The sequence below is a fragment of the Neodiprion fabricii genome, chromosome 2 (assembly GCF_021155785.1).
Source record: "Neodiprion fabricii isolate iyNeoFabr1 chromosome 2, iyNeoFabr1.1, whole genome shotgun sequence".
Lineage (NCBI taxonomy): Eukaryota > Metazoa > Arthropoda > Insecta > Hymenoptera > Diprionidae > Neodiprion > Neodiprion fabricii.
The window spans coordinates 1,950,001-1,971,862 of record NC_060240.1 but is presented as its reverse complement, the minus strand read 5'-3'; the positions used below and the strand labels follow the sequence as shown (position 1 = coordinate 1,971,862).

At 36.9% G+C, this 21,862-nt stretch overlaps 2 protein-coding genes across 4 annotated transcripts; one reads left to right on the top strand and one right to left on the bottom strand.

The window, feature by feature from the left end:
* Positions 1-537: 537 nt before the first annotated feature.
* LOC124175767 (valine--tRNA ligase) lies at positions 538-6,501 on the bottom strand. 2 transcript variants are annotated; one of them, XM_046556264.1, is made up of 19 exons: positions 6,484-6,501; positions 5,698-5,933; positions 5,367-5,540; positions 5,143-5,270; positions 4,882-5,046; positions 4,606-4,807; positions 4,244-4,532; positions 4,054-4,178; positions 3,819-3,964; positions 3,526-3,733; positions 3,248-3,424; positions 3,055-3,176; positions 2,825-2,933; positions 2,485-2,763; positions 2,058-2,393; positions 1,611-1,766; positions 1,305-1,508; positions 941-1,216; positions 538-848 (listed from the first exon to the last, which is right to left on the bottom strand). In XM_046556264.1, the coding sequence occupies exons 2-19, from the start codon at positions 5,860-5,862 to the stop codon at positions 630-632; spliced, it is 3,480 nt and encodes a 1,159-aa protein (XP_046412220.1). In that variant the 5' UTR covers positions 5,863-5,933; positions 6,484-6,501; the 3' UTR covers positions 538-629. The 2 variants fall into 2 exon arrangements, with proteins under 2 accessions (XP_046412220.1, XP_046412221.1); XM_046556265.1 differs by lacking the exons at positions 2,058-2,393; positions 6,484-6,501 and having other exon boundaries at positions 5,698-6,229.
* Positions 6,502-9,232: 2,731 nt separating this feature from the next.
* Positions 9,233-21,397, top strand: LOC124175766 (nuclear pore complex protein Nup153). 2 transcript variants are annotated; one of them, XM_046556263.1, is made up of 8 exons: positions 9,233-9,479; positions 10,299-10,592; positions 10,686-10,998; positions 11,182-11,791; positions 11,903-15,038; positions 16,097-16,224; positions 16,365-16,487; positions 16,946-21,397. In XM_046556263.1, the coding sequence occupies exons 1-7, from the start codon at positions 9,411-9,413 to the stop codon at positions 16,453-16,455; spliced, it is 4,641 nt and encodes a 1,546-aa protein (XP_046412219.1). In that variant the 5' UTR covers positions 9,233-9,410; the 3' UTR covers positions 16,456-16,487; positions 16,946-21,397. The 2 variants fall into 2 exon arrangements, with proteins under 2 accessions (XP_046412219.1, XP_046412218.1); XM_046556262.1 differs by having other exon boundaries at positions 16,365-21,397.
* Positions 21,398-21,862: the final 465 nt, after the last annotated feature.

The window sequence follows — 21,862 nt, the reverse complement described above, 5'->3', positions numbered from 1 at the left end:
GGGTGGCTGAGTCAAAATTAAAGATAAAGTCGAAAATAAGGACCACTCTAGCATACATACAGGGTCATTCATTAATTACCCAACCTCAGGTAAAATCTGCTGCGTCGGTCGCCTTTGTGGTCAGTATTTAATAAATGACCTTGTAGATACGTTGTACGTTTTATTTATACGAAATATTTTACAGTCCACTACTTATGAAATCAAGCAGGAAAGAAAAATCTTGTTAACTTTAACCGTGTTACAGGCATCATGTTATAGTTTATTTAGTTTCGAAGTAGATCCAATACTCATTTTCAGATACATAATTTAATTGTTATATATTATTACCCGTAAATTCGTTATTTTCTGTTTTTTTGTAAAAATCCGCAGTTCAATAATGTAAAGCCTATTAAGAATAACAGGCCTGTAGATAATTTTTAATTTTAAATGCTCAAATAGCACAAATAATAAATTATAATAAAGAAGTTTATAGTATTCTTGGGATTTTTAATACAGTTTTATCGCAGCCCGAAATCGAGGATGAAATAAAAATAACGATTTCAATGTTTTTAGCGATTTGTTTTTACTTCATTTAATAAAGAAAAATCATAGAATTACATACAAATTCGCATCTAAGAAATTGGAAACTGCTATTGCATCAGCTGTAAAGCGTCCATTGCTTCTACCAGCCGTTCCAATTCGCCTTTGCTACTGGTTAACTTTTCCGTGTTTGCTAATTGGACATCCGCAGGAACTTTAGTGGAATAATCAACTGCCGACACAGCCTGTTCCAGCTTATTTATACTCTCTGTAAGTATTCCTTTCTTTTTACCAAGTTTTTCAAGTTCCTTTTTCGGATCAACCAATCCCTAAAATCACAAATTACAATGAATGTTATAGTTTTCAACATATGATTAACTTACGATATGGGTACAGTGATTTTCATATTATTTTTTTTCACCTTAAGTAATAAGTGAACTTGGATCTTGTCTGTCACAGGGATGATAACGCATCCGGCTGGAGCATTGTCGAGATAAATTATTGAGTAAGCAAGTGTCCCAATTAACAAAGAGTACGTCTTGACTTTTTCTTTGATACTGTCTTCCGTAGATGTGACAAATGCGTCAGTTTTAGTCTTGTTCGGTAAATTATATGTAGCTCGTGCGGATCTTATGGATTTAATAATTTTCTGAGCAACGTCAACATCCGCTTCTATGCCTTGATCCCTCCAAGGACACTAATGGAACAGAAAAATATACTTTCAATATTGAATCACCGTCGCTGCATTGAACAAAAATTCTCAAAAAAAAAATATCGTCATTCACCTCACGTTCTTCTGGATACGGAGCCACGCAAATACTTGGATAAATTAATTTTTTACGTGGTAAACGTTGGTAAAGTTCCTCCGTTATGAAGGGCATGAATGGACTGAGTAAACGCAATCCTATGTCCAAGCTTTTGAACAACACTTTTTGAGCTGTTGATTTAGTCTCTTTATTTCCACCTTGGAAAACAGGCTTCAGATATTCCTGAAAAATGAAAGTAAGTGACGGTTATATACTGTTCCACTGTTTAGAGCGAGTGATTGAAAAAAAGAAGAAATTGGTTGACATATGTTATTCAATTCTGACCAGATAAACGTCGCACAAATCGTACAGCCAGAGATTGTAACAGGCTGTAGTTGCAGCTGTAAGATCATACTGAGCTATTCCCTCGTCACAAACTTTCGCCGCATAACTCAACCTTGAAAGCATCCACAAGTCTACTTCTGTTTCATTTCCAGAGAGCTGTAAGATTTTCACTACAAGTTTATACACCTGTTTATTTTTTAATTTCAACAATAACAAAACACAATTTATAAGAACGAAAACCCAACATGCTGAAATGGTAATGTACACTGCTGAGAAAAATGACAAAATTGTACTTATTTTCAGCAGAAAATAATCTAGAATATTACAAAAAATAAATGTTACAATAATTTTTAGAACGAAACTCAAACTGCATCCCAAGCTGAAAATATTTTGAATACTAAACATACTGCAAACAATAATTGAGTAAACGCTATTGTCACAGCGTACCTGATATCCCTTTTTACGACTACTGCTAACGTTACTTTTAGTCTGTTGATAAACTTCTCCGTCTTCTGGGTGAAAACTGGATCTTTCATGTGTACTATAGCTTTTGATGTGGTTAAACCATCGTAAAAGATGTGGTCTATGCGAAAAATCAATACGCAGGCACTTCAACGTTTCATGAACCTTAACATCAGCCTGGGAAGGCGTGTATCCATTTATGTACGAATAATCTGCCAAGAAGTTATTTAGCGCGTCTTGAACACAATTTTCGTTTAGTGTGTGCTGGTACCATTTATAATCGCCAACGACATCCTCCGCGCTCGAAATCGCGCAGCGTTTCTAACGTGACATTTGCAATAAAATTTTCAAATACAAATTTTCCGCATTGATGTTTAATTGCGTTTGGAAACGTTTCATTCTCTTTCCTCACCTCGTCACTTTCAGCGTCGAATTCGAATCCATCTCCTAAGTACATCAGGGCGAACTTTGTCGCATTCCAAAGCTTATTGCAGAAAAATCTGTAACCCTGAACTCGCAAAATATCGAGATTGATGTCACGTCCTTGAGTTGTGTAAGCGCACAGCGCAAATCTCAATGCGTCTGTTCCGCACTCCGGAATTCCCTGAGGATAATCCTGCTTCTGTCCTTCTGTGGCTTTTTTAAGTTCTTTCGGATCCAAATTCGAATCCAACAATTGTTTATGGAGATCCTGAAATAATATATCAGTGTAATAAACATTGAAACGGTGACAGAAAATTTTTCATACTCACCTCTAGAGATATTCCGTGTATCACGTCCATCGGGTCAATGACGTTTCCCAAAGATTTACTCATTTTCCTTCCATGTGCGTCTCTCACCATAGCATGTAAGAAGACTTCCCTATCATAAGTAAAGAAAAATAGTGTTTCTGTGGCGTTACGAGCCAAATTTTTACTAGTTAAGTTCATAAAAAGGTAAAAATTGAGAAGCGAAATTTTCACAAATTATACGCAGGACTTACTTAAATGGTAATTTACCCAGGAGCTTTCGACCAAGGAAAACCATTCTTGCTACCCAAAAGAAGAGTATATCATGTCCTGTCTCCAACAAAGTTCCAGGATAGAAAGCTTTCAATTCCTCGGACTAAAACCAGATTTGCACGAGATAAGGCAATGTGATAAGTTTGAACTAAATGGCTATGTGTATTCACATACTTCTTCTGGCCAGCCAAAGATAGAGAATGGAAAGAGACCGGAAGAAAACCAAGTATCTAAGACATCAGGATCCTGTTCCAGCTTAATATTATCAATGCTGACATTGAACCGGTTTGCAGCTTTTTCTTTCGCCTCTGCCTCTGTTCTTCCGCTCACCCAATAATTGTTGTCATTTTCCTGAAATGGTTTGTGCCATTCGAAATGGACTTCTATTGTATACGTGAGACAAATTCGATCTTATTATAACTTCAGAAATTACGTTAAAAATGATGACTTACAGTTCCAGCTGGAACAGCTGAGTCCAAAATGGATACAAAATATGCTGGGATTCGATGACCCCACCAAAGCTGACGAGAAATACACCAATCTCTGATACCCTCCAACCAATGATTCCAAGTTCTTTTATGCTGCTCTGGAATAATCTTCAACTCTCCATTTTCAACAACCTTGATAGCATCAGCAGCCATTTCATCACATTTGACGTACCTATAATTGCAAGATATAATTTCTTGTATCAAGCTTCTCTTAAAGAGTGAAGAAATGTCATCAAATGTAGACAGGATTTACCAACCACTGCGGTTTCATTAGTGGTTCAACGACGTCCTTGGATCGACTACAAATTGGTACAACCATTGCATTGTCTTTGGTCTCAATATATAATCCTCTTTCCGTCAATTGTTGCAGAATAGCCTTTCGCGCATCGAATCTTTTCATACCCTGAAATGATAGAAGCATGCACTAATCTCTCAACACTTCAACTATCATATAATTAATTTTAGTTTATTTGAATTGAGGATGATAAGTACCGTGAATTTGCCATAGTTTCCGATGATATTTCCCGCGTCATCAAAAATTGTTATAAATGGCAAGTCGTGCCTCTTTCCAACTTCATAATCATTAGGGTCATGGGCAGGTGTTATTTTCACAGCGCCTAATTAATGCAACAAGAATTAAGCCAAGACATTCTCTTTCAAAGTAGCAAAGATGATAATTTACCTGTTCCAAATTCCATTTCCACAAAATCGTCAGTTATGATCGGTATCTTTCTATCGCAGAAAGGATGTTTCACGTATTTACCAATCAGGTGAGAATAACGAGCATCCTTGGGGTGTACTGCGACCGCAACATCTCCAAGCATTGTTTCAATACGAGTTGTAGCAACCACAACCTTTTCATTTGAGTTTTCTATTTCGTATGCAAATGATACGAGAACACCAAACTCAACTTTCTCTTTGTAGCCAGGAATAGCGAGAAAAGTTCTGCCAGGTAGCTCCATTTTGTCCACCTTGGAACGACAATGATCAGTTTATTTATCACCATTGAGATGTAATGAGACAGGAAATAGGAACAATTGTTACCTCAATATCGGAAATTGCACTTTTCAATGTACAAGACCAATTCACAAGACGATTACTCCTGTAAATATCCCCTGACTCATGCAGACGTACGAAAGCTTCGGTAACGGCGCGGCAGAGTTTTGGATCCATTGTGAAACAAGCGCGATCCCAATCAAAGGAGCTCCCGAGTTTACGAAGTTGCTCATAGATTCGATCTCCTTTTCTGCAGATTTGTAGAAAATTATAAAATTAACACCTAGATACATCGTACCAAAAACCAGGTCATGTTGCACTCACTCATTTTTCCACTCCCAAACTTTTTCCACAAATTTTTCCCTCCCGATGTCATGACGTGTCTTTTGTTCGTTCCTCCATAATTTCTTTTCAACTACCACTTGAGTCGCTATTCCAGCATGATCACAACCCGGATTCCAAAGTGTCGTTCGCCCCTTCATACGATTCCTGAAGTTCGAATGGTAAATCAACTATGTTACAAGGAGGAAGGAAAAATGATTTGAACGACTAAAAAATATATTATAATAGAAACTATCGACTTACCATCGGGTAATTACATCCTCGATCGCATTTGTCAGTGCATGTCCAAGATGTAAGGAACCGGTGACATTAGGTGGTGGAATAACCATGACAAATGTGCCTTTGGGATTTGTTTCGTTGATGCTTTTACGCTGGAAACGTGGTATACGATGAATGTGAATTGAATTCCTCTGAGTACAATGTCAGACACAACAAATTAATTACTGAAGGACTTTAACCAAACTTACTCCATATTCGGGTTTAAAGAAACCCTCGTTTCTCCACCAGGAATACCACGCTGCCTCGACAAAACGAGGGCTGTAGGCATCAGGCATCGGACAATTGACATCCTTCTTTTCCCCCTCTAGAGTGTTTATGGTATATAATACTGCTTGCTTGCTTTCCAGCTTTTTTTCAACCTTCTGCAAAACGTGTATACCTTAATGAGTTTTTTTGTTTTCATGTAAAACCAAGGCGATCCAAGTATGTGAATGCGACAGGAAACCATATGGATTATGGAAACGTCATTGTTGCAGTTAACAATCAGGCAGAATTAAATAAAGTGAATGCGAAAATTACCTCAGGTTTTTCTTTGGGCTTAGTTGGAGCAGTGGTTTCTTTTTTATCTAGTTTTTGTTTGAACTTCTCCAATTTAGCCAACTTCTTAGCCTCTTTCTCAAGCTGTTTCGCTGTCTTTGGCTTCGCAGCCTCTCCCTCGGCTCCGTTTGCTGCCGTTTCAACCATTTTTATTGCAAATTATTCAAAACAAATAAATAATTCTCAGTTTACGGTATCGCGTGTTATTCGCTGCCTCGCTGAAAATCCCCGAAAATGTCAATATTGAAAACTTAACCAATTACTCCGCGTGGCCTGCACGCCGTCTAGCTGATGTGAGAACAGAAAGGATTGCAAAAGCTGCAGGCGCAATGTTATGTGATTGGCTATTTTGACGGAATCCATTATCAAGCGAGTTTCAAAAATGGGACAATTATTTGATTCTTCGCTAGCTAGGCCGAGTCGCACTGTGTTGTGTAATGTAATTCTTTAGAAATGAGAGTTTATACAGTTCCGTCTGAATATAGAAAGAAGAAAATAATTATATCCATCAGTAGAGTAACAAGGTGCACTGAAAATAATGCATAGGTTTGAGGTTATTTCGAGAATAGCTTATAAGCTTGAAATATAATTTTTTCCAAATCCTTACATAATTTTGCAGCATCAAAGACAACTTAGATCGCACAAATTTATGAACCGAAGCTTTTTAATTTTGTACAGTACTTATCGGCCCGTCAATTCAGACGAATCAATGTAAAGAACCTTTGAAATTCGCAACCAATTGTATGAACTGTACATTATGTGACCTGCCTGTATAATAGTGTTTTTCGATACTAGTGCGCGAAGGTGCCAATGCCCGCACAAGCGTGAAGGTGCAGCACGAGCCCGGAGACGAGTTGAAGGGCGAGTGTGGCGCATTCATGGCGCATTCACGCGAGATAGGCATTGCCAACTTCGCACGTGTATCGAACTCTATTTTTTGCTACACCTGTAATGGAAAGTCCGACATACACGATTATTTTTACACGAAACCAGAGCACGATGTCTGTTCAGTGACGATGCAGCGATGTCGAGCACGGCAAAGAGTGACAAACTATTCCATCGGTGGGGCTAGTACAGCTGTTTGCAAAATACGCAACTGTAGATAAAAGCGCGACGGTCTTTTTCGCACACCGCTAGCAATGTGCGAAGGTTCATCTTATACCGCTGGCAATGTGCGAAGGTTTTTTTCTCACACCCCTAGTAATACGCGAAAGTTTTTCTCGCACATGTGTATAAAAGACTACTTTCGGTGCTTGTAAATGGTGCATAAAAATGGACTTTCCACGCAGGTGTTGCAAAAAATTAATTGTAAGATTAGCAAGTGCATATGTGTTCCGTGCAATCGTTGCGGTATATCTCGAGATTCGGTATTCTGTTCAGTAAACTGTAGGTCCTCGAATGCAGTTTTCGGTTTGACTGATGTACGGGTATTTGAATTGAAAGTTTAAAAGAAAGATTTTGGGAAAATATGAGGGATCTACGTTATATGGAAGATCGTGCTCATTTGATTTTTCATGTTTTTTTCAATTCATTTTTTTTGAATTTGTGAAGAATCACGTCGTAGGACTTCGATTCTTATTTCTTTCCTAAAACTTATATTCAACTCAAAGATCACGATCCATAACACAACGATATATCAACCGGGAATCTTATTCTTCTAAATCAAAAGTTCATAATATTAAATTATAACTCTTTTATGAGATTTACAGATCCTGTACCTGGTGAAACTTGACTTCCAGGACTAGAGGTCCTTGATCCGGTGAAATTTGACTTCCAGGACGACCGCTCCGTAGTTTCGGCTGTTCAAATCTTTTACCTAGTGAAACTTGACTTCCAGGACTAGCGCTATGTAGTTCCTGTGCTGCAGGTTCTTTACCTGCTGGATCTTGACTTTCATCACTCGCGCTCAGCTGTAGGATCACCTGGTAGATACAGTTTTTTATTGATACTGATTCAATTATGAAATCCTACATCGGCTAATTCCGTAAGGTTGTATCTGCCAAAAATTCGATAATACAATAACTCGCAGTATGTATGATACATGGTAAGTAATGTATAATAATTAATGTGTTCCTCAATAAGTCTTATAACAATATTTTTGTACTTGAAGTTTACGACGTTGGAGATTTTGAAAATATTACGTCCCTTCAGAAATCCTATTTTTTTAGAAAGGATAGAGAAAGTATGTTAGCGATGTATACATGTTGGTGTGTAGTACATAAATGAAATAGTAATTAGTAATCCTTGTACATACATGAGATATATAATTTATAATTAGTTCGTCTGTCCATTATAACTCATATTCATTCAAAATTGCCGGCGATGGTCTTACAATTAGTTGATATCCAAACAGCCGTGGAGCAGTACGTACGTTTACGGCAAGATCGTGGGAACGTTTATTTAGCGAGTTTAATTTATTGTCTAAAATGTTATTCAGTGAGTGTATTTAACTAACAAAGTAAAATGTATCTACGTTTCAGAAAACAATAGAAAAATTCAGGAACAATAACAAAAAAAAAAATGGAAGCTAGCGAAAACGCATCTATCGGTCAGTTGCTAATATAGTACACAGACAGACGAATGGCACGTTGTAAACATAGTGGAGATGTAACTTTGACCTGGTGCGATTTTTCCAAGCGTAAAAATGGCGCATTTCACACAGCGACAAACAAAATATTATTTTATGCAGTTTGAGAGAAACTTGCTACGCGTTATATCACAAAAGTTTAAGTAGTTTGCTGATCGTCATTATGTGGACGTCGGAATTCACCAGGTAGACTATCATGTATACTATGTATAAGTACATTACGATGTATACGAGTTATCACGTAGTCGGTTAAATTTAAAAATTTTACGCATATATGGTAAACCACTAACAGTAAAGCTTATCGAATCGAGTGAGCAAGCGTGGCGAGCGAGGGTTTTACATCTAGTTGATATTACGATTGATGTAAGCAATGATAAAAGAAGTAAATTTTATTCGCGATAGATCAGAATTTTTAAAAAAATTTATAAAAGTAAAAAATGGACTGAGCGCCATCTTCCTCATAATGTAGAACATGCATATTTGGACAGAACCTTTCTTTTAACCTAAACGAACGTTTTAGAGGGTGCCATGGTGGAAAATCGTAAATAATATTTTTCAAAATTCCCTAATATATCGGTGTTAAAACCACGGTCTTATATACAGGTCTGGCAACTCGGTCAAAATTTCAGTGGTGGAGGTGTCCTCTTATTGAAGCACCAATCGCTTCGCCTAGTGACCACGAGTGTCGCTGCGATAAAGGTGCAGGCTGTGTGAGAGAGACAGAAACAGGTTAAACTACATATCCTGCATCCCGTGCTGCATCCCTCTATCGCAGCGACACTCGTGGTCACTAAGCGAAGCGATCGGTGCTTCAATAAGAGCACATACCCCCACCACCGAAGTTGCCAGAGTATGTAAGACCCATGTGGTTAAAACTCGCTCTATCGTCTAGTTAACGGCAATATCGATAGTCGAGGCGGCGAGAGTCGATCCGCGGTGTCACGTGTCCACGAGCCAACGGGAAGCTTGACCCCTCACGGTGGTGGAGGAACCGCCATATTTTCTCGTGGTTTCGTCGTGAAAGTTGGACGATGTGAGGTGTCAGTTTGATATGCAGTAATCTAAATTAATGTGAGTGTGTAATAATAAACCAGTAAATGGTGCGATCATGGCAAAAGGAGGTAACAGTTTGAACAACAAACGTTCGAGGAACGCCAAGCCCTACGACGCAAACAACGTGAGTAGAAACTCGTTCCGAGGTCTCGGCCACTGGCCTCCCGCGACAAAAGTTGCCTTCCAACGGTCCTTCGCGCGTTTCCCAAAATAGACATGATTTTAAAACGTGCTCCGAGTAACGATCGAACCGATTGCGATATCCTTCCCAATCCCCGGCAATCAAATTCTATCAAATATTATACTTGGCAAAGTTTTACCCGCATCAAATAACCTCAAACTCGATAAGCGCACACCCACGGCGGAATTTATCGTCATTCAAAACGTTCTAACCTTGAAATGCTGCATGGGTTCTTGGACAATTGTTCAATTTCTTACACCGATTCTTATATCTAACAACAATAATTTTTACCGTGCATAAATCCGTCGAGCTCGTTACGTCAATATTATCTATAAATTACATAATTAATGGAATTTGTTCCTCTAACTCTCGAAATCCGATATTCTCAATATCTCTGTTGGCTAGTTCTAGTTTGAATTATTATCACACATTATAGTACATGCAATTTGGCACATTGCAACAATTTACATTGTCTTGTATATCCGATATATCAACCACAAGCTATTTATGTCTGTCAAGATAAACATTCAATTTTTAGTTATGTATTACTTCCTATGTCGAAATGCGATTGAAATTCCCGTTTTACTTCCACTTAATATTTATAGTATCTAGAGTTACTTCAGCCTTCAGCTAGTCTTTGAACAAATCTAAGCTTAAAATATGAGCCTCAGTTAATCTTGCAGTCTAAATGATTTTTCCCAAAAAACCTGATATTTTTATAAACTCCCTTGAATAATGCTAATTGATATTTTTTATTACCAGTCTTTCGTGAAAAAAGTCGCTACGAAAGTCACAGATCTGATACCGCAGAGATCGTGGATAAGCAAATGGTTTAATTCGTCGCAAGATAATGGCGAAATGTTAAATGATGAGGAGAACCTCGAGGGCTCTGAGAATGAGCAGGAGTCACAGCAACCTCCGCCTTCAAAGCGGCCACGGATTCGTATGGATGTAACTCACCCCCCCGGAACATTCAATATACAGCCAAGAAGTAGAATTCCAGATAATGAGGAGGTCGACCCTCGAAAAGAAGATTACATTATCCACAATGAAACTGTAATTATTTAAATGTTCATTTCTGTTCCTTTACTCGAACCATTATTTGTTATCTATAAATATTCTTTATTAATTATATTTACGAATTTTCAGACAACCGATTTCCTAGAACCTTCAGTAGCCGGAACTAGTGGGGTTCGTCGTCTAGTGGCATCGACGCCTGCAATCCAATCAGAAATTGGCAGTACGAGCAATCAAAGGAACAGGACAAAGTTCATTTCGTTAACATCGCCACAAAATAACGGTACGGCTAATGGAACAGACGATAATTCAGAGTCCAGTGAGAGCACAAGCGGATGCAGCTCTCTCATACCACAAGTCAACAGGCAAGAAGCACCCTCAAGTCTGGGGTACAACAGATCGTCAACAAACAGAAAGAGATACAATGAAGATAAACTAAACTATAGTAAGTCTGAAAATTTGAGTAATTGTCGATTATAGGTTTATTCAAGAAGTAATCGGGCATTGATTTATTTTCAATAGTGGACCAATGGGCTCTTGATCACTCTAAAAATTTGGTCAAAGCACGAAACTTTGCCTACATATCTTTTATTTCAGGTTTTCATGTCTTCGGTTTCTGTGTTTGCAGCAAATCACCTACAGTCCCCACGGTCCCTGTTTTTGGATAGCAATCCTAGGGATTCGTTGAGCAGTCGGAAGCCGAGCTTCAATGTGTCAATAATGAATAATTCTCTTGAACGAGGACAGTCCTCGTCTCCGTTTTACAACGGCAATACCACATTTGGAGGAGCCAACATGGCAGGATTCCAACGCCGAGGACGTACGTTGTTCAATAGTACAAATGAACTTCAATTGAAAGTACCAAACCGAACCAACATTCAAGTAAAGTCACCAAATGTAACTGGTACCGATTCATCAGCCATGAGTCAAACTGCTAAAAGGATATTGGAAGCACTGGAGCATTTTTCATCCCCCATATTGGATGCTAAAAAAATTCCCATGAATGCAAACAATAGCTCGTCTCTGATCGGTGGCAGGAAACGGCAGAGGGAGGAAGGTTGTGCTCCCTTGGCTCGGGTAGGTCTGCGTCATTTGACTAGGGAACTTACCGTACCTACAGTGCCAGATCTCCTGAAGCTTAGACGTAGACAGAGATTACAAGACACCACAGTAGCGGCTAGGAGAATCGTTTCGGCTCGCAGTGCCCCTCCACCATCTCCCCAGGAATACAGATTGAGGTACATTCCGATTGATTTGATACAAGTTTTTAATGAACAGTGCTTTTCGTTTGAGTTCTTTTGTACATTGAGCAATTTTTAATCTATTTAATTTCATTTTTTGTGTTGCAGATCGGACGATGAAGAGAAGTCTAAATACTCGGGCAAGGTTAAAAGTAAAGGTAAAACCGACTTGGATCAAGACTATGTGACCGATGCAGTCAACTTACCAAGCGTTACGCTGCCTATTAGTACTTTACCAACTTTTGATATAAAGCTACCAGTAATCACCAGTAACATGGCCAAAGGAGTGAAAGATGAATTATTCAAGTTCTCTAGCCCAATAAAAGTGACGGACACGACTAGGAATTTAAAATCTATCAATAACTTTACCTTCAGCAAACCAATCAATGCCAGTGTTAAAGAATCCGCAGAGGGTGGTCATTCACTTTCGAGAACTTTGAGTTCAGAATCTGATACTTTGCCAGCTAGATTTTCGTCTAGTAATAATTTCATGTGGTCCAAGACCTCGACAGCCCCGAAATTGAAGGAAAAACCCAAAGAGGACGTGGTTGTGGATGGAATCAAAACGTCCAGTAAGTTAAAAACAGGCAGCGTTATGGATGTTTTGGGAAAGAAATCAGACCTACTTACAGATGCCAACAAACCTGTAGTTGGCATGTGGGAATGTAACCAGTGTTTGTTGAAGAACAACCAACACGAGCCTCAGTGCATTGGTTGTAAAGCTTCCAAGTCACTTTGCAAAGGTGAAAAGACAACAGAACATACACCGGAATCGTCACCACTTACCGTTACACAGTCCAAGCCTGTGACCACCGATTGTTTCGGATCACAGTTCAAAATGAGCGGCAATCATTGGGAGTGCCCCAATTGTGCAACATCGAACAAACAAACTGATGTCAAATGTACGTTGTGCGCTATGTCTAAATCTGAAAGCATTAAGGCTCCGACTATCGGTTCTACATCCAGTATTGTTCCTGAATCAGTAAAATCCGATTTAATGGAAAAATTTAAACCTCCTGAAGGATCGTGGGAATGTCCTGGTTGTATGCTCCGAAATCATTCATCTGTCGAAACTTGCCCTTGCTGCAACGCTTCAAAGCCTGGCTCCCTCAAGATCAGCCCTAAAAGAGTACCTGCCACATCAGAATTGTTGACTACCATTTCGAATCCCGGTGGAAATCAGTTGGCCAATAACACTGATTCTGTGGAGAAAACAAAGTCGACCAATGAAGATTTATGGGAGTGCTTGAAATGTAAACAGAAAAATTCTAGAGCCACTTTAATCTGTCCATGTTTTAGTACTTCGAAATCCGATTCTACAAGTACACCGGCGTTAGGATTTGGTGACAAGTTTAAGAAACCTGAGGGAGCTTGGACGTGTGACGATTGCATGGTACAGAATAAAGCAGACGTTATCGAATGCGTAGCTTGTAGTGCTGTGAGACCCGGTTCAAAGAAGATAGCAAAATCAACGTCAGCCACAGGTAGTGGGTCGAATGTACAGTTCAGTTTTGGAGTACCCGAGAATGCTGGAGGTTTCAAATTTGGAATTGACAAAAGTGATGAAAAAGTTGACGCGAATAAGCCTGTCCCTTCGTCGACAGGTTTTACCTTTGGCGCTAAGACAGACTCACCCAAAGCTGGCGGATTTACCTTTGGTGTACCTCAGAATTCTTCAGGATTCACGTTCGGTGTTGTGGATAATGAGAAAAATAAATTAGAACAGAAATCGGACACTAAGGAAACTGATGCTGTTCAAAATGTGTCGAAAAAACGTTCATTGAATGTCGAAGAACCGAAGAATCAAGCTCCGTTCTCATTTGGTATACCCAAAACGGAAGAGGCAAAATCATCTCCAGAAAAACAATTTGCATTTGGAGCGCAACCAGTAGCTAACACTACTACAAAGCAATCATTTTCCTTTGGAGCGGTGAAAACTGAGGCACCTGTTAACAAAAAAGACACATTACCAGAAGTTTACATAACTGTTTCAAACACAGAATCCCAGAAATTAAATTTTTCAGCACCAACTAGCGACGCTCCAGCAGCAATCTTGGCCAATGATCAATCTAGTTCAATAACAACAAAATTATCCATCAATACAGATATTACCAAATCTGTAGAAAATCCCACATTTGACACAATAAATGTGCCTGTTTCACTTAGCAGTGGGTCAACAGTTACGACAACCGCAGCCAGCGTCCCGACGCCCGGACTCTTCACGTTTGGTTCTGCAACGACGATTCCAAATCAACCGACGACAGTTCCGAGTCAAGTGGTGCAAAGTTTTGGTCAAATTCCAGTATCAGCTCCAACATCAGTGCCGACGCCTTCAATGTTTGTTTTCGGATCCACCAAGCAGGCGAGTACAATAGCCGCCACGACACATCCTGATAAATCTGAAATTGTATCTTTTGGCTCGACCAATAGCCCTGCGTTTAATGCCATCACTTCCGCGCCACGTTTCGAAGGTAACGAAAATAAGCAAGCACCGTCGTTTGGCATGACGGACAACAAGCCTGCCCCGCTTTTTGGAGCGGGCGAAACAAAGGCTCCAGTTTTTGGAGCTGCTCAGGATAATAACAAAATGATACCAGCGTTTGGAAGTATCAAAAAGACAGCATCAACATCAGTGTTTAACTCCACAACGCCAGCATTTGGAGTCTCTTCTTCTACCCCTGCATTCGGAACTGCAGCCCCGGCGTTCGGAACAACGTCCACACCTGCATTTGGAACCAATCCGACACCGAGTATTTTCGGGACGTCGAAACCAGTGGAAACTGCACCGTCTTCCACTTCTGGGTTGTTTGCATTTGGCGGAAGTTCTACTCAACCTAGCGCGTCTCAAGCTTCCAGTGGATTCAATTTCTCGCAAAACCCAACTCCGGCGTCTGTGCAACCTATGGCTCAAAAATCTTTGTTCGCATTTGGAAATACTAGCACCAACACACAGCAGTCTGACGGTACCGGGTTTGGAGCTGCCGCCAACTTCAATCCACCTGCCGCCTCGGATACAACTGCGGGAACTTTTGTATTCAATACTCCCAAGCCGGACGCAGCCCCACCATTTTCCCTAATTGCGCCTACTTCCACATCGATATTTGGCACTCCTCAGGCTGCTCCTAGTTTTGGTCAGAGTCAATCAACGTCGGCGTTTGGTTCTGTGGCTCCGACTCCCAATGCCGGTTTCAACTTTGGAAGCTCCGCTACTCCTGCGCCTTCCGGATTCAACTTTGGTGGAGCAGTAAGTACTATTTTAACTTCCAGCTTGAATAAACATTAATGACATGAGACGAAAGGTTACTTTAGACATAAAATTGGTCAGGGAAAAGTTGAAAAGGTTGAACTCTAGTCCAGAACGACCTGAATTAGTCAACGTACTCTAAGTCGGATTAGAATCATTTACTAATTTTTTTTGACGTCATAAGAGCATTCCGAGGTGTATGAAATAATTCATGCTCGTTCCTCTAGATTTCCATAATGTGCGTTTTTTTTCGTTAAAAGTAAAAATATCGATTAGCTTAGCAATAAAGTAAAATAATGCAATGCGCTGTTATCCCTAGTTCTGAATAAAATGTGGAAACGTATTGTATTCTTTTTTTTATTTTTTTTTTCCTGTTTTAGAAATTCGTGCCTTTAAAAGAGTAATAAGAATATCTAAAAATATTGAAGAGAAATTGACAATTTTCGGAGCTATTTCTATTTGTTTATAAGAAGAAATTGTATTTTGTCGGAGAAAATTTTTTTTTTTTCATATCCTGCAACTGGGTATCAAAAACTAGCCCCTTAATTTACTGATTTTCGCGGATCGCTCATTACTCCAAAGCCATGAGTTGCAGCCACCTGAGGTTTGCGAGAACCGTCAGGGGAATATTTGAATAACATTTCAGGTGATTTTCAAAAGCCGTGTGCTAACAATTCTGTAAATCACATGGAATGAACGAAAACGTGGACATTTGCGGTCTTTTTGCACTTTAGGGCTAAACTAACTAAGGTAAAAAACTTTGTTGGGAATCATTACTTGGGAGGTGATTGGGGAATGAGAAAACTTTTCAGCCACAAGAAGTGGGTTTTTAATTGTTTAACAATTTTTTCTCCCAATCGAAAACTATCTAAAACGCGTTATGTTCAGTTAAGTTTGATGTATGTAGTTGTGAAAAAATCAGCTGGAACACCTCTTTCCAGAATAGAATTTGGTCCATTCTTCATATAATCCGAATGAACCGGTCTTTATCTGTTTGTTTCTAGTAGGTTTATACGGTTGTTAACGCGATTGTTGACTAATTAAAATTATTAACACAGGCAACAGCTGCTGCGCCTACTGGCGGTTTTCCATTCAACGCACCGAACTCGAATCAGGGTGTTGCCTTCAATCCCAACACGCCACCGACATTCAACTTCACTGGAGGCAGTGCACCAACAGCATTCAAGTATGTATAAGAACGAATTTTCTTTGCATTAAAACTGATTATGTTTTTTCTCACTTGATCACGAATCGAGTGGATTTTTAACCGTGAAAAGTCTGCGGCATTTTCACATTAATAAATATTATCGAAATATTCATTTTCAGTGCTGTACCTCAGACTATACCTCAGGCTACAACCCAGGCAACACCGCAAAGAAAATTCAAAAAAGCAGTTCGGAGAACACAGCCTCGGTAGACGAGGAGTGTAACGCACATGCGATTGTGTCGGTACTGTATAATAAATTAACTAAAAAAACTTATGAAATTTATTACATCAGTGTGGGTGAAATGCCAAGCATTCGTGTAAAAATATACCTAAGAACATTAAACAAACTAATTAAAAAGGAAAAAAAAAAAAAAAAACCATTCAACCAGAAATGTGCTCGAATAGCTACGACGACGACGATCACGACAACTACGACGACTAGGACAACCACTTGTGTTCCGCGCAGCAAGAACTAATGTATAAATTATTTAAATAATGTCTACGATAACAATCGGCAGAAGTAATAAGCTTTCAGTTTTGGCATGAAGCCAGTTTTTACCGATGCAGACAAGCCGTGACGCGATACGTGTATCGTTACGCCGAGTTTGCTTTGACGTGTTTTCTTTTTTTTTTCTCTCTCTCTCCTTCATTTTTCTGTTTGCTTTATCCTTGATTCTTTTTTGCAATTAATTTTACGCAGGTTTCTAGATGAAGGAAGCAAAAAAGAAATTGGAAAGAAAACTCAAAAAGTCAAGGATAACAATTATGAAACATGATACGACAGGGCAAAATTAATTTTGCTGAAAACGGTGAAACTTACAATATATATATATATATCTCTTATTGTAAGAGATTCACAGAGCTAAGCACAGAAGAATTGCATGCAATTAATACGAGACGATAGGCAGGAGCGTGTATCAGGCAACCTGCTCAGGTAAGTATAAGTCATTCGCGTAACTCACGACAAAGTGGGTCCCAGTGAAAAACTCGACATGGGTATTTTTTTGTTTTTTTCTTATAATGTACCTTGCGACGGTGAGATATGAAATATGAAAATAAAAATATGCATAATTATTTAACTATTGATCGTTTCGTGGTTTTCACTTTTCCTGCTATCATCGTCTGTTGTCTCAAGTACTAATCATATGTATGTATATTAAAGTCTGTTATAAAGAAGAGAAAATATGTCGTGAGTTCAGCGAATAAAATATAAACCGGAATACCATCATATATATATATATATGTATAGGTATATCGATTCGCAAAATATCCGATATCCATATTTTTAGTTAGGTAGTATCGCGGTCAGTTTTAACAATATTCGGTAAAATTGGCCCACGCATAGTGTATCATAAATACACTTGGAGGAAAAAAAAAAAAGTGGCATTCAGATAAAGTACAAACGAATTACGATTACCAAAAAAGAAGGGGGGGGGGGGCGTTTTGTGTCATTTGTGTAGTCGAGATTGTATATTTTTCTTATATATAAAATGAAAAGAAAAACGGAAGACTAATGATGAATTGTTGATGAAAACTATTAAGATAATAATTCTGAATGCCCCTTTGTTAGTAATTTAAGTATAATAATAATAATAAAAAAAAAAAACTATGTTGTGTGTTTTATCATAGGATGAATGAAGGATAATCAAAGTGTGTAAGGTCAACCTAAATGATAACAATAAGTAAAAAAAAAAAAGAAAAAAAAAACAAACAAACAAAAAAAAACAAAACAAAAGACCATGGGACTTCTAAAATAGTATTTATATTTTTTATTTTCTATTCTTACAATCAGTAAACCAACCGGCCGAATGAGCAACTAGATTTATTTAAGATATCTAATCCCTTTCCTCTTTGTAATTATCTTTTTCGTTTTTCTTACTCTGAAATAAGGTAGGATATAAGTAGGAGACAAAAAAAATTATTCTTTTTTAGCAACGAGAAGAAACAAAAAGAGAACTTGCCGAAGTTAATTATGTAAAATCGTAAAATCTAAATCCTTGCAGAGGTCCCAAGGTGCTGGATAAAGTAGTTAGCCAATGTAATGGTGATTAATGAATCAATATTCAGCCATATAATACATTTTATTTAATAATAAGTATAGCGTTATGTCTACATATAATAATAATAATAGTAATGGTAATAATAATAATACGACTTAGGTTTAAGGTATAATGACAGTGGCCAGTAATAACTCGGCACATTTTATATGACTCGGCCATGTAGCATGTAGGTTTGAAAAGAAGAAAATGCAAAACCCTGTTATACATTGTTGTGCTATAATTCATTGTTATATATTTTTTACACCTAAGTTTTAGGACGTAATAATACACACACACACACACACACCCATCCCAAAAAAATATAAAAAATTGAAGTTCTTAGTTCTTGTAACAATATTATAATACAGTGAATGTTAATATCGCGTGTCTCTCAACTCTCAGTAATATATATTCATATATATTACGATAAGCTTTTAACCATCCGTACTCAATACGCATTTGCACAAGGTGACACACCGTGAAACAGACGAGAGATTTGTGTGTTCGGAAAGGAAAAAGAAAAAATAATAACAATTTCTATTTCTCATCTACCGTACTTCCATTCCAGTTTATTAATTCAATGATTGGACCATTCTTCAAACAGTGTATATACATCATTTAAAATAGTTGTCACGTTAGTAGCATGTTGTTTCCGAGTCTGTAGACTTTAATATTATTTCATGCCAGGTTCAATATTCGATACTCGGTCTTATAAGTCTTCGTTTTTTTTTTAGTAGAAAACGAAATACATGTATGTTATCAGGATGTTTCATTCCTTCATCTACTTCATCTACTACGTCTTTGGTTGTGAAATCGTGGATATCGATTGATTTTAAAACTCATTTTTTACTTTACGTGGAAACAATTTGAAGAATTTACGTACTCTGCAAATAAGTGAGAAGATCACTCTTTCTACGTTTCTCATTAATTGTAGTATTATGTCATAGCAAAGTTGCTAGCAACGTGATTAAGTATAAATTTACTTGGCAACTGTACGTTAAGACCGGCTATGATCCAGGCTTTTTCATCAATCATTGAAATACATGGACTGAAGATCGGAAATACCTGATTTACTTCTAAAAATATATATATATATATGTATATCTATATATATATATATAATAGAAGATAACATATTAGTACTATAGATATAAATGACGAATAAAAGAAGTTAAAAAAGTAAATAAATAAAATAAAATAAAACAAACAACTTGCTGGTAAAGTGACAATGAGCCGAGTTATTAACTAGCGACACTGTCTTAAGAAGAAAGAAAAAGAAAATAATAAACTGTGAACATTCTCTGTATAGGCTGTGTCCTCCGTTTGTAAACGTGAAAAGTATAATTTAACGTTGTACAAACGGATTTCGAAATTATTCAATTATATTTACCGTCGTGTGCCAGGAATACGTATGCATTTAATAATTTTTCAATTATACATATACGGCCTTAAAGTTTTTTAACGACAAAGAAAGAAAGAAACAAAACAAAAAAAAAAAAAAAAAAGAAAAAAAAGAAAGAAAATGCAAACGTATTTACTTTGGGGGTATTATTGAATTATCTAAATAATGAATTTTATTGGAATTGTTTTATAGCGTTTTATACTCTCATCTAGCGTCTAGGGAAAATTTTCCTGTTTTATATAATTATAACGCATAGTAAGAAAATGTATGATAATTTTGAAAATTATTAGAAGTAGATACGCAACAGATTGATATTATACTGGCAACTTTAACATTTAAAATCACTTTGAATACAGAAGAAATACCGACCGTTGGAAAGATTTTCTTTTTTCGGATGTGATTGTAAAACCGGTGTACATTCTTGTTGTTGTTGTTGTTGTTGTTGTTGTTGTGTTTTTTTTTTTTTTTTGTTAATTTTTTTTTTTTTTATGATTTATTTAGTCAAAGACAACGTAACTTTCTACCTGTGGATGTACACGGAGTATAGATTGACGTTGTTTATCTCAGCATTTTTTAAACTGTATATCGAGAGTTTGTTATGAAATAAGTCCAATGAATGATTGAAGAAAACAAAGAGAAAAACGAAAGAAAGAAAGAAAAATCTAATGATTATATTGTGGGAGAATGTTCACCGTACGCTTATAGTTATGTGTAAAAAGTTTTCATTTTTTCCCCGAACCATAGGATAAAGTAGACAACAGTGTTAATAAAATGTTCGGTGTTTCTCAACTGAAAAATGGTATAGCGGTTAAAATATCGAACACAAAGACAAATGATGTAATATTAACGAAAAAAAAAAAAAAAAACAGGAAACAATAAAAGAGGCAACATTTTTTATTTTCTGCAATAACATGACAATGTGTGTTGAAAAAAAAAAAAAAGAAAGCGAAAGAAAAAAACTTGAAGTCATACGCAGGTCATGTATTGAAACAAATAATAGTCGGATCTAAATTAAGAATATGGTTCTATAATTTTTGCAATTTCTTAGGTTCCGTCATGAGAAATGTTCTGATTCTATTCATAGATTTTATTTTACCCTGCTTAGCTATGAATATATATTACGATTATAGTAATTGTATTCCGCCCGATTATAAAAACAGTATATATATATACCAGATGTATTGAACAGCGGTGAAATAATTATAATAACAATAATAATAGTAATAATAAATAATGGTAATTATATAAATTTCTAGAGTTAGTCGATAATGATTCTATGTTAATTACTGATTTAACAATGAACTGAAGTAATATGTATGTATAATCGGAAAAATAACGGAAGAAAATTTTACAATTTGCAAAATTATATAAACATTTCTGTGTTACGCTTCCAATGAAGATTTCTAATGTACATCATTCATTATCTCATATACATATTATAACATCCGACAAAGAGGTAGCTTTTCTGGTTGCGCAAAAGGAAACCTTTCATCATTTTTAATTTCGAACTTAATTTTCTTTCTCATTCGATTTGTTTAAATTATTATTATACATATTTTTCTTTTCTTTTTTTTTTTTACTTCCGTTTTGTTTTCAATCTGAAGGACGATATGAAATACACACTGAGACGCAAGAAAGTATCCGAAGTTAAATGAATGGAAAAAAAAACAAAAAAAAACAAAAAACAAAAAAAAAACCAACATAAATACAGTAAAAAATATGACGTTATACAATAATGTATGACTTGATAAAGTTGAGAAACACTGCGATAGGATAAATTCATATTATTGTTGTTATAATTATTATTCTTATTAATATTAAAAAGTGAGAAAAATGAAAGAAAACTGAAAAAAATTTACCCTCATCTTCGTAATCGTAAGAATCGTCATATTTAGTCTTAAAAAAAAAAAAGAAGAAGAAAAGAAAAGAACAAGAATAAAAAAAAAAAAAAAAGCAACAGCACCGTTTAACGAACAATGTTATGTTGTAACAACTTGGGCTTAAAATTTTTACTTTTTAGTTAGGAAATTAACGATCTTAGAGAAATAGATATTTATAGATCATTACAACATGAATGCAAGTAAATTTGAGCCAAAGAATTGTTTAGCGACTATTTCTGCGTCATCGAGACGCGAATTTTCATACATTAAATGAAAAAAATAAATAAAAACAAAGA

Bases quoted from the DNA above. Each gene is read 5' to 3' on its own strand.
- LOC124175766 (XM_046556263.1), top strand. From the start codon at position 9,411: ATGGCAAAAGGAGGTAACAGTTTGAACAACAAACGTTCGAGGAACGCC. The intron at 10,593-10,685 runs GTAATTATTTAA...ACGAATTTTCAG, and splicing joins ACATTATCCACAATGAAACT to ACAACCGATTTCCTAGAACC. The intron at 11,792-11,902 runs GTACATTCCGAT...TTTGTGTTGCAG, and splicing joins CCCCAGGAATACAGATTGAG to ATCGGACGATGAAGAGAAGT.
- LOC124175767 (XM_046556264.1), bottom strand. From the start codon at position 5,862: ATGGTTGAAACGGCAGCAAACGGAGCCGAGGGAGAGGCTGCGAAGCCA. The intron at 5,541-5,697 runs GTAATTTTCGCA...CACGTTTTGCAG, and splicing joins AGCCCAAAGAAAAACCTGAG to AAGGTTGAAAAAAAGCTGGA. The intron at 3,177-3,247 runs GTATGTGAATAC...ATCTGGTTTTAG, and splicing joins TCTTTGGCTGGCCAGAAGAA to TCCGAGGAATTGAAAGCTTT.